Source organism: Mastigoproctus giganteus, chromosome 3 (assembly GCF_048544385.1).
Source record: "Mastigoproctus giganteus isolate SK-2022 chromosome 3, ASM4854438v1, whole genome shotgun sequence".
Classification (NCBI taxonomy): Eukaryota; Metazoa; Arthropoda; class Arachnida; order Uropygi; family Thelyphonidae; genus Mastigoproctus; species Mastigoproctus giganteus.
Window position 1 is genome coordinate 2,528,075 of NC_143577.1, and position 17,344 is coordinate 2,545,418.

The 17,344-nt window shown below is 38.9% G+C and overlaps 1 protein-coding gene across 1 annotated transcript in view; it reads right to left on the reverse strand.

Annotated features, from left to right (window-relative positions):
* The window catches only part of LOC150087613 (ras-related protein Rab-14-like), a 154,402-nt gene that overhangs the window by 19,290 nt on the left and 117,768 nt on the right, over positions 1-17,344 (reverse strand). Inside the window, exon 8 of the mRNA XM_090369886.1 lies at positions 5,940-6,069. Within this exon, the coding sequence (XP_090226012.1) occupies positions 5,964-6,069 (106 nt within the window). The 3' untranslated portion in view covers positions 5,940-5,963. The remainder of the gene's footprint in view (positions 1-5,939; positions 6,070-17,344) is intronic.

Sequence of the window (17,344 nt, forward strand, 5' to 3'; positions counted from 1 at the left end):
TGTCACTAACCCACAAATTCTAGTGAATACTTACACTCTGATTTACTTGCTCACTCTATTTCTCAGTACAGCTGTTTATTATACTCATCAGAGTCATTCGACCTATAACACACTCCTCCTCTCAATTTTGCTTTCCCAGTGCTTATGTCACACTAAACTGACTCGACCTGCACTGTCCAGCCATGTTGACTGGCTGTACTTCATTGGATTTTGTGTTTCTCAACTAATAGCATAACCCCTCCTCCCTTCCTATCCTGTCTATCCTTACCATACACATTGTACTCCCCAAATTCCAGTTCTACATTCCTTATATCTGTGTGCCACCATGTCTCTGATATCTCAACAATATCTGCCTTTGATGTTTTGATCAACACCTCAAATTCATCAAATTTATTTAACAAATTCCTAGCATTAGTGTATGCAGAAGTATACATGTACTTATTCTTATTCTTAGCTACCCTGACACAGCCCATGTATTTACTTGTTCCACAATAACTCCCAGCAGTCTCTGAAATCCCCTGCATCTTGTTTTCCAGGCTGCTGCTCATTCCAATAGAAGCAGTGCAAGAATCACCTTCACCTCTGCCAGCAGCTACTGTTAATCTATTAGTCCGTGTATTCCCCAAGCTAGCAACCCAACCTAATACTGCCTCGATAGTATCAGCAAATATTCTTGCGCCCTTTCTTATTTAAGTATATTCCATCCCCGTAGAACCAGTCTCTCCTATTAATTAGCACAGACCAGGCTGAGAAAAATTCTACCCCTTGAGCCTTACACAATGTCTTCAGGGCCAAATTGATCAAAAAGGCTCACATCATATACTCCCTCCTATAATGTCTGGGCAGAATTGCAGACACTATCAAATTCATTTCTATCTCATGGCTTTTTTCAACATTGACCTGTATGTTAAGTAATTCCAACAGTCTCCTACTCTTAATATCATTAGAGCCAGCATGTAGAACAATATCACCTTTTGTGCCCTTAAAAGATGATATCTGCTCTACAACGTCATCAATCTTTGCCCCTGGCAGACATACCCCGGTCCTGTTTCACCTATCCTTTTTGCACAATATGTTCTCCATTTCCCTGACAGTAGAGTTACCGACAACTACTAGTTCCTGTGGGACCAGCACATTCTGCCATGGCAGTTGCCGCTGTGTTGCATGATATTCAAGTGCAAGCTCTGGCGTTGATGTGGGCAGGTGAGAGCTTGATGGGCCCCTCAATTTAAATCCTTCGAGGGGATCCACCCTGTCCTTCAAACTGTCATATAGGCCCATAACAATGCTGAGGTGGTGCCTGATTTCCTCACATGCCTTACTTTGTGCACACACAGAAACATTCTCCTTGACAATATCATGTCCCATCCCTGATTGTCTACAAACATGAAACAAGCAGTACATTTCAAAAGGCTGTGATTCAGAGAAAACTGAATCATTAGTATTACTTAAAATTTCAAAATTGCACTATCTAAATCAAAATAAACCAAGGAGCTTGATTATAAGCTATTTATAGAAAATAATTTAATATTACAATTAAGTCAATAAAATGGCTAAATATAATTAAAAACTTAGCCTAAAAACTTGTCCAACACGTGGATTGGATACCCCTTACTGATACTAAGTAATATCCACAAAATCTCTATCTAAGTTCAAATTAAACTAAGTATTGTAACTAAGTATCGTAACTAAGAATATAAAGCTACTTCTAAAAAATAAATTAATATGCCAACTGTCAGGGAAACGGGAAACATGCTTTGTAAAAAGGATAGGTGGAACAGGATCATATTAGTACGTAGTATGTCTGCCAGGGGCAAAGGTTGATGACGTTGTAGAGCAGATATCATCTTTTAAGGGCACAAAAGGTGATATAGTTGTACACGTTGGCACTAATGATATTAAGAGTAAGAGACCGGCGGAATTACTTAACAAGTACAGGTCACTGTTGAAAAAAAGCCGTGAATTAGGGTTGAATTTGAAAGTGTCTGCAATTCTGCCCAGACAGGATAGGAGGGAGTATATGATGAGAGCCCTGTCGATCAATTCGGCCCTGGAAAGATTGTGCAGGGCTCAAGGGGTAGAATTTTTTTCAGCCTGGTCTGTACTTGTTAACAGGAGAGATTGCTTCGACAAGGATGGGATACACTTAAATAGAAAGGGTGCAAGAATATTTGCTGAAGCTATCGAGGCAGTGATAGGTGGGTCGGAAAACTGCTAGCTTGGGGGGAGACAAAGACAAATAGATTAACAGTAGCCACTGGCAGAGGTGAAAAAGATTCTTGCACTGCTTCTATTGGAATGAGCAGAAGCCTGAAAAACAATATGCAGGATATTTAAGAGACTGCTGGAAGTCATTGCAGTACAAGTAAACACATGGGTTGTGTTAGGGAAGCTAAGAATAGAAACAGGTGCATGTATACTTGCATGTACACCAATGCTAGGAGTTTAGTAAATAAATTTGATGAATTTGAGGTTTTGCTCAAAACATCAAAGGCAGATACTGTTGGGATTTCAGAGACATGGTGTCACACAGATATAAGGAATACAGAACTGGAATTTGGGGAGTACAATGTCTACAGAAAGGATAGACAGGATAGTAAGGGAGGGGGGGGTTATGCTATTAGTTAAGAAATACATAAAATCCAAGTGAATCCAGTCGACATTGCTGGACAGTGCAGTGTCGAGTCAGTTTGGTGTGACATAAGCATTGGGAGATCAAAATTGAGAGTAGGAGTGTGCTATAGGCCTAATGACTCTGATGAGTATAACAAGAAACTGTACAGGGAAATAGAGTGGGCCAGTAAATCAGAGAGTCTTATAATGGGGTATTTTAATTTCCCAGATATTGACTGGAATTTGTGGGTTGGTCACTCACACACTAGAAAGGTTCTACATAAGCATATTCGGGAGGCAACTAGAGGGAGTAATACTCTTGATTTGATTATCAGTAGTGATTCTTCATGCATTAAGAATCTGCAGATAAATGAACAACTAGGTGGCAGTGATCACAGTGTGCTGAAGTGGGATTTACTCAAAGAGGTAACTACCATTAGGGGGAAAGGGAAGGGTTATTGCTTTCGTAAAGGCGACTACGATGGACTGAGACAGTATTTAAATTCTATACAGTGGGATCAAGTGATGACGTTACCAATAGCAAATTCAAAATGGGAAGCATTCAAAGAACTTATCTTGGAAGCTACTAGGCTTTACATACCAACTAAGAAATATTGTTCAAGGTTTAGGCCTAATTGGACGTCAGACGAACTAATGAGACATATGGCAGAGAAGAAAAATGCATGGGATACATACAAATTAACACGTGACACAGAAGCCTATGATAGATACAAGTTGATCTGTAACCAAGTTACAAAGGAGGTTAGGCAGGCGAAGGCAGATTACGAGATATCTTTGGCAAGGGATGCAAAGAAAAACAGCAAAGAGTACTTTACTTATGTAAACTCTAGAAGGAAGGGGATGAATCAGATTGGTCCACTTGATATCGATGGGTCAACTGTTGATGATCCTGCTCAGATAGCTAATAAACTAAATGAATATTTTGCATCGACATTCACACATGACGAGTTATTCGGCGAGGGGAATGCCAGAGGTGTATTCAACTCTGGCAGTAAGCTAGAGAATCTTGTAATCTCTGAGAGTAAAGTGGAGGAGAAATTGTTGAAGATAAACACAAGAAAGGCACATGGGGTGGATGGGATCTATCCAGTTATATTAAAGGAGGCAGCAAAGGAAGTAAGCAAACCCTTAGCCGTAATTATGAGAGCTTCCTTAGACTAAGGGAAGGTACCCATGAACTGGAGATGTGCAAATGTGATCCCAATTCACAAAGGAGGATCAAAGGATGACACAAGTAATTATAGACCTGTGAGTTTAACTTCTGTTCCCGGAAAATTAATGGAGGCACTGGTTAAAGAAGCACTGCAGGATCATCTAGACAAGACTTCAGTTATAGCTCGGACACAGCATGGTTTTGTTAAGGGGGAAGTCTTGCCTGACCAATTTGACTGGATACTATGATGCAGTCACAAAAGAACTGGATGCAGGGAATAACTTTGATATTATATACTTGGATCTTAGAAAGGCTTTTGATACTGTTGCACATGGAAGACTGCTGCACAAATTGGAGCAGTGTGGCATTGGAGGCAAATTGCTGCTATGGATAAAGGGGTGGTTGAGGGGGAGAAGACAGAGAGTGGTAATCAATGGACACTGCTCATCGTGGACTAATGTTATTAGTGGAGTCCCTCAGGGTTCAGTATCGGGTCCATTATTGTTTTCTGTATTTAAAAATAATATTGATGATGGTATATCAAGCTTAATGTCCAAGTTTGCAGACGATATGAAGGTTGGCAGGGTTGTCAAGGACACTACTGACACTATGCTGCTGCAACAGGATCTGGAAAGGTTGAGCAGATGGGCTGAGAGGTTGCAAATGAAGTTTAACATTGACAAATGTAAAGTACTACACATGGGAAACAGCAACCCCAGAGTAACGTATCAACTCTGTGGTACTACACTGACAGTGGTAGAGAATGAAAAGGACCCGGGGGTGGTTGTGCAGGCAGATATGAAGTTCTCTGAGCAGTGCAGATGGGCTGCAAGAGTGGCTCATGGTGTATTGTCAATGATATATAGGAATTTTTCTAGCAGGGATACGGAGGTGATTATTCCCTTGTATAAGGCAATAGTCAGACCACACCTAGAGTACTGTATACATGCCTGGAGTCCACATTTCAAGAAGGATGTAGAGCTTCTGGAACGAGTACAGAGAAGGGCAACAAGAGTAGTGAATGGAACAAAGGGGTGCTCTTACGAAGAAAGGTTTAAGTTTTGCAAATTACAGTGTCTGGAGATTAGGCACCAGCGAGGTGATCTCATAGAGGTGTATAAAGCCTTGAATGGTTTGAGCATGCTCAATGCTGATGGGATTGTCCCTCTTGCTCAGAATAATCACCTGAAAGGGCATAAATTCAAATTGAGGAAAGAAAGATGTAGGATAGATGTGTGGAAATTTGCCTTTAGCCAGCGGGTGGTTGGTGGAACAGACTTCCATCCCTTGTCGTGGAAGTTGATAGCCTAAATAAGTTTAAGGCTCAGCTGGACAGGTATTTCGAACGAACAGGAGGGGTGAAGTGGAAGTGGTTTTTTTTTTTTTTTAATTTATTTATTTTATTTTATTTTTTTGGCTGATGCTGCATAAGCTTGTTTTCTTGCATCAAATGCCTCTACTAATGCTAATGCAAGTTAATAAAACAGAAAAATTTAAGAAAAACTTCTCTATTAGCCTGAACCATAAAAACTTTGCCCTCACAAGGCTACTCCGTTCCCATTCTCACAAATAGTTTTATTTATGGACCATTCTATATAGTGCACGCAAGTGAGCACACGCACAATATAATATATAATGGGATATAATCAAGCCAAAATGATTCATAACACTGTGTTACATATCTCCATAACCATGCACAATGCTGGTTTACAGTTTATAACGAATAATAGAGTTGCCTTTTCAGTGATGTTATTCTATTAAAAATGATATTAGCAACTTTGGTTGCTGCATGAATAAACATAGTAATTTCTACAGTGAGACTCAGCCCAAACTCTATCACTGTTATTGGAGGGCCATTAGTATTCCCAAATAACACAGACAGAAAGACATAATACAGTGTAGTGTGGAGTGAACTGAACATACTGTCACTAATAGGTTGCTAGCCTAGTGATTATAAAACAACTATATGATTAGCAAGTATATCCTTATTAATGTTTAGGAAGAAAAACAGCTCAAAGAATTACAAACTATAATTTTTTTATTTTTTTTTTTATGAATTTAAATAAATTATTTCTATTTCTTTACAATAATATTAAATGCATTATTTAAATACTGTAATTGTGAGCACTGCCCATCAGATTTTCTAACTTACCACATTCTCATAACATCATTCAAGTTAACATCCACAACTTTCTTTATTTGGTTGCTGGTCATTACTAAGAACATTTCTTGGTGTTGCTGGCTTATGTTGCACACCTGATTCTGCTGCATTCAGATCTAAGCTGCAAAAGAAATAACTAATCAAAATTTATTCTCCAAAGGTATATTTTTATTTAACTTCTCAAAGGGCACATTTAAACATTTAAATACACTAAATGGGCAAGTTATCAATTGTGTCATATTAGTACGTAGTGAACTACCAAATTATGTGAAATGGCATTGTTTTTATTATATCTCATATTGTGAAAACTACAACGAGTTGCCCTGATACTTAGTTTAATTTGAACTTAGATAGAGATTTTGTAGATTATTACTTAGTATTGGTAAGGGCATCCAATCCAATCCACGTGTTGGACAAGTTTTTGGGCTAAGTTTTTAATTATATTTAGCCAACTACTCAAATAAACAAAGCTTCACCAATGGTGAAGACTAATGTTATTTATTGTCGGCAGATACCACCACCCCAACGGTACCATTTCAAGAGTGAAGAGAGGCCAATTAGCCTTGAAATGGTGCCATCTGGGTGTTTATCCAAAAAATTGTCTTAGTCTATACATTTAAATACATTATAAAGGTAACAATATTAACAGGGGATGATAAGACACTAAATAAACAATGTGAATAATTTTAAAATCAATTTACTGAATCAAGAGGTTACAAGGTAAACCAATCACATACATCTTAACAATTGGCAATATTTCCAGATTCTATAGTGATTAATGATGATATATCAGGCACCTAATAATTAGATGGTAGTTAGAGGGAAGTGGTCAATATGAAATGTCAGATCAGTTGAATAAGTACTTGGCAATGATTTTTAAGACTAAAATCACATTTCACAGGAGGAAACAGTGGAGGAATTGGCTCAATATAATATATTGAGATATTATGAATATTCAAGTGGGTGTTTATGAGAGCTTTAAGAACAAGGTAAATGCCCTTGAAGGAATTGCGTTAGGGCCCATTAAGCTTTCAGCTGCCCGCCTCAATGGCAAAGCTTACATTGCACATCAGGCAACACAGTGGCAAACCCCCCAAAAGCAGAATGTGCTGGTCTCACAGGAGGTAGCTATTATTGGTGACTATTGTTAGGGAAATGAGAAATATATTGTGCAAAAAGCATAGGTAGAACAGAACTAGGGATTGTCTGCTAGAGATAAAAGTTGATAACACTGCAGAGCACATATCATCTTTTAGCAGTAGCATTAGTTGAGGCATATGATGCAAGCTTATAGAGCAACAGTCAAAAAAAAAAATCAACTTCCACAACAACAGATGGAAGTCTGTTTCAGCAATTCAACTACCTGCTGGCTAAAGGCCACATCTATTCTACAACTGTCTTTCCTCAATTTGAATCTATGTCCCCTCAGCTTCTTAATCTGAGCAAGCAGAAGTATTGCATCAGCATTGAGCTGCTCAAACCATTCAAGTCCTTGTACACCTCAATCAGATCACCTCGCAGGTGCCTAGTCTTCAGATGCTGCAACTTACAGAATTTAAGCCTCTTCTGGTGAGAGAATCCCCTTTATCCTTCCCATCAATCTTGTTGCCCTTCTCTGTACTCGTTCTAGCAACTCTGCATCCTTCCTAAAATGAGACCTCCAGACCTGTATAGGTGGGGCTGACCATTGCCTTATACAAAGTATAATCACCTCCTTGTCTCTGCTAGCAAAATTCCTATAAATCATTGACAAAACTCCATGACCTGCTCTGGCAGCCAGTCTGCACTGCTCAGAGAACTTCATATCTGACTGCACAATTACTCCCAGATCTTTTTCATTCTCCACCTCCCTGAGTGTAGTACCACACAGTTGGTATGTTTCTCTTGGGTTACTGCTACAAATATGCAGTACTTTGCATTTGTCAATATTAAACTTCAGTTGCCACTTCTCAGCCCATCTACCTAACTTTTCTAGATCCTGTTGCAATAGCATACTGTCTTTACTATCATTAACAACCCTACCAACCTTTGTATCATCTGCAAACTTGGACGTTAAGCCTGCTATACCTTCATTGATAAATACACAAAGCAGCAATGGGCCCAGCACTGAACTCTGAGGGACTCCACTAATAACATTAGTACATGTACAGCAGTGTCCATTTATTACCATTCTGTTGTCTCCCACTCAACCATCACTTTATCCATTGCAGCAACTTGCCATTAATGCCATACCACTCCAATTTGTACAGCAGTCTGTACAGCAGCAGTTCAAAACCTTTCCTGAAATCCAAGTATATGATATCAAAATTATTTTTTGCATCCAGTTCCTTTGTGACCACATCGTAGTATCCAAGGCAATACTGTTCTACACACTGTCAATAATCACGTTCTGAGTATGAGATCTGAAAACTTTAAAAAAAACTACAAAAAAGAAACCATAAAAAAACTACAGACAACTGCTGAGAAATAGTTGTGAGTTAGGGTTAAATATGAAAGTGTCTGCAATTCTGCCCTGACACAATAGGAGGGAGTACATGATGAGAGCCTTGTAAATCAATTCATCACTAGAGAAATTGTGCAAGGCTCATGGAGTATAATTTTTCTCGGTGTGGTTTGCACTTGTTAACAGTAGAGAATGCTTCAACAGGGATGGGATGCACTAAAATAGAAAGGGTGCAAAAATATTTATGGATGCTATTATGGGTTGGAAAACTGCTAGCTTGGGAGGACACACAGACTAATAGATTAACAAGTGTTGCAGTTAGAAGTAAAAGCAATTCTTGCACCACTTCTATTGAAATATGTAGCAGCAGGGAAAGCAGGGTACCAGGGATTTCAAGGCCTGATTTGGGTCATCATGAAACAAGGAAATATGGAGGCTATGTTCTTGGTTACCCTAACATTAGTAGAGGCATATGATGCAAGAAAGCAAGCTTATACAGCATCAGCCAAAAAAAAAAAAAATCCCATTTCACACAACCATTTGCTCCAAAAGTTTGTCCAGTTCATCCTTGAATTTATTTAAGCTATCAACTTCCACAATGACAGATGGAAGTTTGTTCCAGTAATCAACTACCTGCTGCTGGCTAAAGGAAAATTTCCGAACATCTATTCTATATCCGAACATCTTCAATTTGAATTTACTCCCCAAAGTGCACTAAGCAGCACTTCCTGTCAGCACTGAGCCTGCTCCAGGGCTGCCAGAATGCTGGTAAGCAGGGCATAGAAGTGCTAGCATCTAGTGGTGGTGCTGAAATTCAAAATTTTTATTATAATAATATTTGATAACAGTATTTCAGTTAAAGTCAAGAAATACTGACTTTAATCTCAATATACAAACAAACTATTATTGAATTGTATAGCGAAATTGCACCATGTGTCTATTCGCCATACAGGTCTGAAGCCTAGTTTTAGGAAAGATGTAGAGTGCTGGAATGAGTACACAGAAGTGCATTGAGATTAGTGAGTGAAACTAAGGGCTGAAGGACAAACGAATCCAGGACATCACTGTCGACATTCAGAAATTTGCTGTCAACCAACAGCAAAAACAGTATGATATAGACGTGGAATACTTGGCCCCACACACCCCATAGACTGTGAACTGTCAGCTGCATCTACCAATCACAAAACCCCTTAACTAAAACAGGGAATGGTGACGCCAGGAGATGTGGCACCACCATCTCTTGACAAAGTGTTACAACCCATTGCAACCTTCTAGATGGAAGTGAAACTGCCCCGGTTGCTTCCAGTAAAGAATACTCTATCTTGGTCCAGAGATAGTGTGCACAAGGAAAAGCCTTCTTTCTTCACATCCAAAGAAAGCACACCCTTCATTGCCACTGGGAGATCCCTGTGAATTACCAGTATTAGTGAATTAACTAATGAGCATAATGGAAAATGAGCCTGCCACTGCTCTTGCTGCTCTCTTCCACGAACTGTGAGGACAATAGTCACTACTGTAAATTGTATATGTATCAGTTGTCATTTGGTTTATTTAAGTTTAATGTTCTAAATCTCATAGTTTGCAATCTTTTTAATGTAATTTGTTTAATGGCAGTTCTTGTCACCTTTAAGTTCCAATCAACTCTTCCCCATCTCTTCCACCATGCAGTATGATTGATGACTTTTGAGGTTATGATGAACATCGTGGCGAGATCCAATCTTCTTTACATTTCGACGGTACAGCTCTAAAACAGTGTTCGCAGGCCGGCCACTAGTTAGTACACCGAACCGAACCTATTGGTAACTCTCTAGGAGGCTTCTGGATCAGCTAGTGTATAATTTTGCTACCTCTACTCTTCCAGATAGTAACTGGGAGTCAGAGTAGTGTGTAGGCTGGGGGGGAATTTTTGAGGCCACGTTATGTCAAGGATCTGGGAATATTCTTACCACGTGTACACCATATCCAAAAATTTCATTACTTCATACAGCATGTCCCGCCCACTTTTTCTTACTATTGAATACACCACGAATTGTATAACTAATAGAGTAAGCTTATCTGCAAAAATATCTAAACTTCCCAAACACTTCCTAATCCATTTCACAAATATACGTGGTCTCAATTCTAATCTCAACGATGTCCATTTCCACTTGCAGTCTGACAAACCCCATGTACTTTTTCTGATGGAATCTCAGTTATCAGTTGATCCAACTACTGCTTATCTCAGTTGCCCAAATTATTCGCTGTATGATACCTTTCGCCTCAAAGTTGGTACTTGTGCATATGTCCGTTCCGATATTCCCTGTCAGAGACTTGGTGATTTGTAATCTCCTCTTTTCAATCTTCTCTGGCTTAAAATCTCTCTACCTCATTGTGTCAAATTCATCTGTTGTCTCTACCGTTCTCCCAACTCCACTAATCATTTGGAGCTCTTTGACTTCCTCTCTTTGCAACTTGACTTTCTCCAGTCCAACTTTCCTAACAGTCAGGTAATTTTCCTCGGTGATTTTAATGTTCACAACTCCAGCTGGCTTCCGTTTTCTAGTCACACTGACCCAGCTGGTCGAGATGCTGAGGCTTTTGCAATTACTAATGACCTTGCACAGATTGTTCATTTACCTACAAGAATACTGGACAATCCTAATCATACAGCCAATACGCTTGATCTTTTTCTCACAAACAACCCTTCGAAGTACATGGTCGAAGTGAGAGATCCTTTAGGCACCTCAGATCACAACTTGATGATTGTCTCTTCTCCAATGGAGCTTTTATCTCATACCTATTCCCGACCTCATATTGTTTGGCATTACAAGAATGCAAAATGGGATGAGCTGCGAGATTTCTTTTCTTCTTTTCCTTGGTCGGATTACTGTTTCAAAACTTCTGATGTCAATGTTTGTTCAGATTGTGTCAGAGAAATTATTCTTGCAGGGATGGAATTCTTTATCCCACACTCCACTTTAAATTCTTGTCCTTTATCTAAACCTTGGTTTTCCAATAAATGTGCTAAGGTTCAAGAAAAGAACGTTATATATCGTAAAATTGGCTTGGTTCAGTTTCATTTTCTGCCTACGCCAAAGCTCGCAACAATTGTAAAGCAGTTATTAATCAGTCCAAACTAGAGTTTGAACAGGCTAAGAGTAGAAAACTTGCTTCTTGCCCTAATGGTAGCCAAGCATTCTGGTCTCTTGCCAAAGCTATTGGCCGCAACTTTTGCCCATCTCTGCTCCCACCTCTGTCTAAACCAAATGGTTCTGTTGTCACTTCACCCAAGGATAAAGCTGACCTGCTAGCATCCCATTTTTCTTCCAACTCATGTATTAATGATCTTGGTAAAACACCTCCCACCATTCCCAACATGCTCAATTCAATGCCTCCTATGGTCTTCCATCAAAAGGATGTCAGAAAGATTTTGACGAATCTTGATGCTAAGAAAGCTCCAGGTCCCGATGGTATTTCTCCACTTGTTCTCAAAACCTGTACTCCTGAAGTTACTCCTGTTCTTGGCCACCTTTTTTCACTTTCTTATTCCAAAGGTGTTTTTCCTTCTGCTTGGAAATATGCTCATATCCAGCCAGTTCCTAAAAAGGGGTGACAAATTCCTCCCATCCAATTATCGTTCTATTGCAATTACTTCTACTTTTTCTAAAGTAATGGAGTCAATTAACCACCAACTCTTAAACTACCTAGAAACCTTCCGTCTGATCAATGATCGCCAGTATGGATTCCGCCAATGTTGATCCACTGGTGATATTCTGACTAATGTTACCCATTTATGGACTAATTCAATGGAAACGTTCAGTGAAACACAAGCAGTTGCTCTTGACATCTTAAAGGCTTTCAATCGTGTTTGGCATAAAGGTCTTCTAAACAAGCTTCCATCTTATGGTTTGCCAACTGTTTTTTGTAATTGGTTATCCAGTTTTCTCTCTGATCGCTCACTGAAGGTGGTGGTAGATTGCTCTCTGTCTTCTAACTTCTCCACTAATGCCAATGTCCCTCAAGATTCAGTTCTTTTCCTCTTGATATTAATAACCTTCTTCCATTGACTGGAAATCTTATCCATAGTTTTGCCGATGAGAGCACATTGCATTCCACTTTTCATTTTGAGAAATCTTGCCCTGCTCAATTAGCTTCAACTTCTCAAATATCCGCTACCAATTCCTTAAATGCTGATCTCCAGGTAATTTTCCAGTGGAGCAAAGACAACTTAGTCGATTTCAATCCTTCTAAAACTCAGTTCTGTCTTATATTAGCATTTTAGCATTAGCATTAGTAGAGGCATTTGATGCAAGAAAGCAAGCTTATGCAGCATCAGCCAAAAAAACATAAAGTAAAAAAAATAAATAAAAAATAACCACTTCCACTTCACCCCTCTGTTCGTTCGAAATATCTCTGTATCTTGTTAAAAAGGATTCTTCTGCTCCTATGCTTATCTTGGATGACACTCTGATTTCTAGGCAAGGTAATATCTCTCTTTTGGGGATTATCCTGACTTCTAATCTCTCTTTGCACAAGCACATTACAAATATTACTTCCTCTGCATCTAAAAAACTTGGTTTTATCTTTCGCTCTCGGGCGTTACTTTTCTTTCAAACAGCTGTTCACTCTGTACAAATCGCAAATATGCCCTGCCATGGAATATTGTTCCCACATCTGGGGTGGTGCCCCCAAAACCTCTCTCAGGCTTCTTGATTCTGTTCAGAAGAGGGCAATTAGGTTAATTAATGATTCATCTCTAACAGTCTCTCCACTCGCTGTTTCTGTGGATGTCTCTTCTACAGATATTTCCATGGGCACTGTGCTTCTGAACTGGCTTCTATAATTCCCGCTCCCGCTCTCGCTCTCTCTCTCTCTCTCTCAAAACAGTTTGAACACGTGACGACACCAGCCAACATCAATTTACTCTCCAACTTCAAACTCACAGAACCAACTTTTCATCATCCTCATTTATTCATTCAACTTCTGTTTTCTGGAACAACCTTCCTTCATACGTATTTCCTGAAAATTACAGTCTACAGAAGTTCAAGTCCAATGTCAACAAATATCTTTCGTCTTCTCAACCTGCAACCCAAGCACGGTACTAAGAACTATAGGTTCTAATACCTCTCGTGTTTGGGGTTTACATAAAAAAAAAAAAAAAACCTTAATGGCACTCTATATCATTTAATGCCTTCTTGTTTGTTTCTTTGTTCTTTATGTTTTTAACACTTCTTATCTATCAACCCCTGGCCGTTTGACCATGAAGGGAATGTGCAACACTATTTAACCTTGTAACCAGTTACAATCAAATGTTGTTGCAATAAAGATTCTCTCTTTAGGTACAAGGTGTCCCTTCATCAGCTTGTTAGTGTAAAGTATACTGAGTATACATGCATTAAGTAGTATAACAGAACATGACTGAGTATGATTATGAGATCACAACTCTGGTGCCAGTAAAGTGGTATCATGCATGAATAATGAGCACCAGCATTCATCGCACTGAAGAATGGCAGATTCCATAATGGGGTGTATATAACTATATGGAGTACCTCAAGCCACAAGTGCTGGCAGTAATGCATGCATGATACCACGTTATTGGCACCAGAGTTCTGGTGCCAATCATACCCAGTCATCTTCTGCTATATTACGTAACGCATATATTTGTAGAACAATAAGAGAAATTTACCTCAATATGATATGTAGAAAACTTCCTAATGACACTCTCCAGCAAATAAATGAAAATAATTTGAATGCAATTAATACATTAATAAAATTAATTAAAAAACAATTAACAAATTAAAACAAGTTCAATGCAAAATTTGAAATAGACTTCCCTTCCTGAAGCTGACAGGGCTTTTCGACCATATGTCTTGATCACAGGAATGGAAATTACTGAGTATGCGAAAGTCTGAATCTTAAATAGAGAGATTATTTGCCTTCATGCATGTGCATAAAAGACCACGAATAGGAGATTAGATAAGGACGATGAACGTTAATAGAATTATCAGGTAATTTAATTTCGATGGTTTCTGCAATTAAAAGTCTAGTACAGTTACGTTGGACACTAAGTATTTTGGCCTCACTGAATAAAAATGTATGGTTTTCGTTAACGGCATGAAAGTTCAATTCTGATGCTGCTGAACAAGAATCAAGGACTGAGGATGCATACTGTTTCAATTTCAAATTCAACGTACATCGTCTTGATTATTTGCGTGAAGACAATAAATTTAAGATTCTGACTCACACATACTTGGTAATTTCCATTCCTGTGATCAAGACATATGGTCTAAAAGCCCTGTCAGCTTCAGGAAGGGAAGTCTTTTTTAAAAATTTGTTAATTGTTTTTTTTATTTATTTTATTACTGTATTAATTTGTGTTAATTTTCGTTTTGTTTATTTGCTGGAGAGCATCATTAGTAAGTATTCTACGTATCATATTGAGGTAAATTTTCTTATTCTTCTACAAATATTGAAATACAATGTAGAATGTATTGAGCATTGTAGCTCTGTTTTTTTTTCTAATCATAATCATATTTTAAATTCTTGTTGACTATTTCATTCACTTCTCTTCCTCTTGGCCCAAATTTAGCATATTTCTTTCCTAAAATATTACCTTCAAAAAAACACCATTCCAAAATTTGCCAGGGTAAATTAGCATTAGCATAGGCATATGATGCAAGAAAGCAAGCTTATGCAGCATCAGCCAAAAAAAAAAAAAACACCTTCCACTTCACCCCTCCGTTCGTTCAAGTACCTGTCCAGCTGAGCTTTAAATTTATTTAGGCTATCAACTTCCACAACAAGGGATGGAAGTATGTTCCAACAACCAACTACCCACTGTCTAAAGGTAAATTTCCCCACATCTATCCTACATCTGACTTTCTTCAATTTGAATTTATGCCCTCTCAGGTGATTATTCAGAGCAAGAGAAAGAATCAGATCAGCATTGAGAATGCTCAAACCATTCAAGGATTTTTATACCTCTATCAGATCACCTCGCCGGTGCCTAGTCGCCAGACACTGTAATTTGCAAAACTTAAGCCTTTCTTCGTAAGAGCAACCCTTTGTTCCATTCACTAATCTTGTTGCTCTTCTCGGTACTCGTTCCAGCAGCACTACCATTTACTCGTTCCAGCAGCACTACCATTCTTCTTGAAATAAGGCCTCCAGACCTGTATACAGTACTCATGGTGTGGCTTGACCATTGCCTTATACAAGGGATTAAACCTCATTATCCAAGATAGAAAAATTCCTTTATATATCATTGACAAGACAGCATGAGCTACTCTTGCAGCCCATCTGCACTGTTCAGAAAACTTCATATCTGCCTGCACAATTATTTCCAGGTCCGTTTCATTCTCTACCACTGTCAGTGTAGTACCACAAAGTTGATACATTGCTCTGAGGTTACTGTTTCCCATACGTAGTACTTTACATTTGTCAATGTTAAACTTCATTTGCAACCTCTCCGCAGATCTGCTCAACCTTACCAGATCCTGTTGCAGCAGCATAGCATCAGTAGTGTCCTTAAAACCCTGCCAACCTTTGGATCGTCTGCAAACTTGGACATTAAGCTTGATATACCATCAATATTATTTATAAATACAGAAAACAATAATGGACCCAACACTGAACCCTGAGGGACTCCACTAATAACATTAGTCCACAATGAGCAGTGTCCATTGATTACCACTCTCTGTCTTCTCCCCCTCAACTATCCCTTTATCTATAGCAGCAATTTGCCTCCAATGCCACACTGCTCCAATTTGTGCAGCAGTATCAAAAGCCTTTCTAAGATCCAAATATATAACATCAAAATTATACCCTGCATCCAGTTCTTTTGTGACTGCATCATAGTATCCAATCAAATTGGTCAGGCAAGACTTCCCCTTAACAAAACCATGCTATGTCCGAGCTATAACTGAAGTCTTGTCTAGATGATCCTGCAATGCTTCTTTAACCAGTGCCTCCATTAATTTTCCTGGAACAGAAGTTAAACTCACAGGTCTATAATTACTTGTGTCAGGCTTTAATCCTCCTTTATGCATTGGGGTCACATTTGCACATCTCCAGTCTATGGGTACCTCCCGTGAGTCCAAAGAAGCTCTCATAATTATGGCTAAGGGGTTTGCTTACTTCCTTTGCTGCCTCCTTTAATATAACTGGATATCCCATCCACCCCGGGTGCCTTTTTTATGTTTATCCTCAACAATTTCTCCTCCACTTTCCTCTCAGTTATTACAAAGTCATCTAGCTCGCTGCCAGAGTTTACTTCACCTCTGGCATTCCCCTTCCTGAATAACTCCTCATGTGTGAATGTAGATGCAAAATACTCGTTTAGTTTGTTAGCCACCTGAGAAGGATCCTCAACTGTTGAACCATCAACATCCAGTGGACCAATCTGATTCATCCCTTTCCTTCTAGAGTTTACATAGGCAAAGAACACTTTTCTGTTTTTCTTTGCATCCTTTGCCAAGGATTTCTCATAATCTGCCTTTGCCTTCCTAACCTCCTTTGTGACTTGGTTACAGACCAGCTTATATCTAGAATAGGCTTCTGTGCCATGTGTTAATTTATATGTATCCCATGCATTTTTCTGGTGTGCCATATGTCTCATTAGTTCATCTCACATCCATTTAGGCCTGAACCTTGAACAATATTTCTTAGTTGGTATGTAAAGCCTAGTAGCTTCCAAGAAAAGTTCTTTGAATGCTGCTCATTTTGAATTTGCTGTTAGTAACATCATTAGTTGGTCCCACTGTATAGAATTTAAATACTCTCTCAGACCATCGTAGTCCCCTTTACGAAAGCAAAAACCCTTCCCTTTACCCCTGATGGTAGTTACCTCTTTGAGTAAATTCCACTTCAGCACACCGTGATCATTGCCACCTAGTGGTTCCTTTATCTGCAGATTCTTAATGCATGAAGAATCACTACTGATAATCAGATCATGAGTATTATTCCCTCTAGTTGC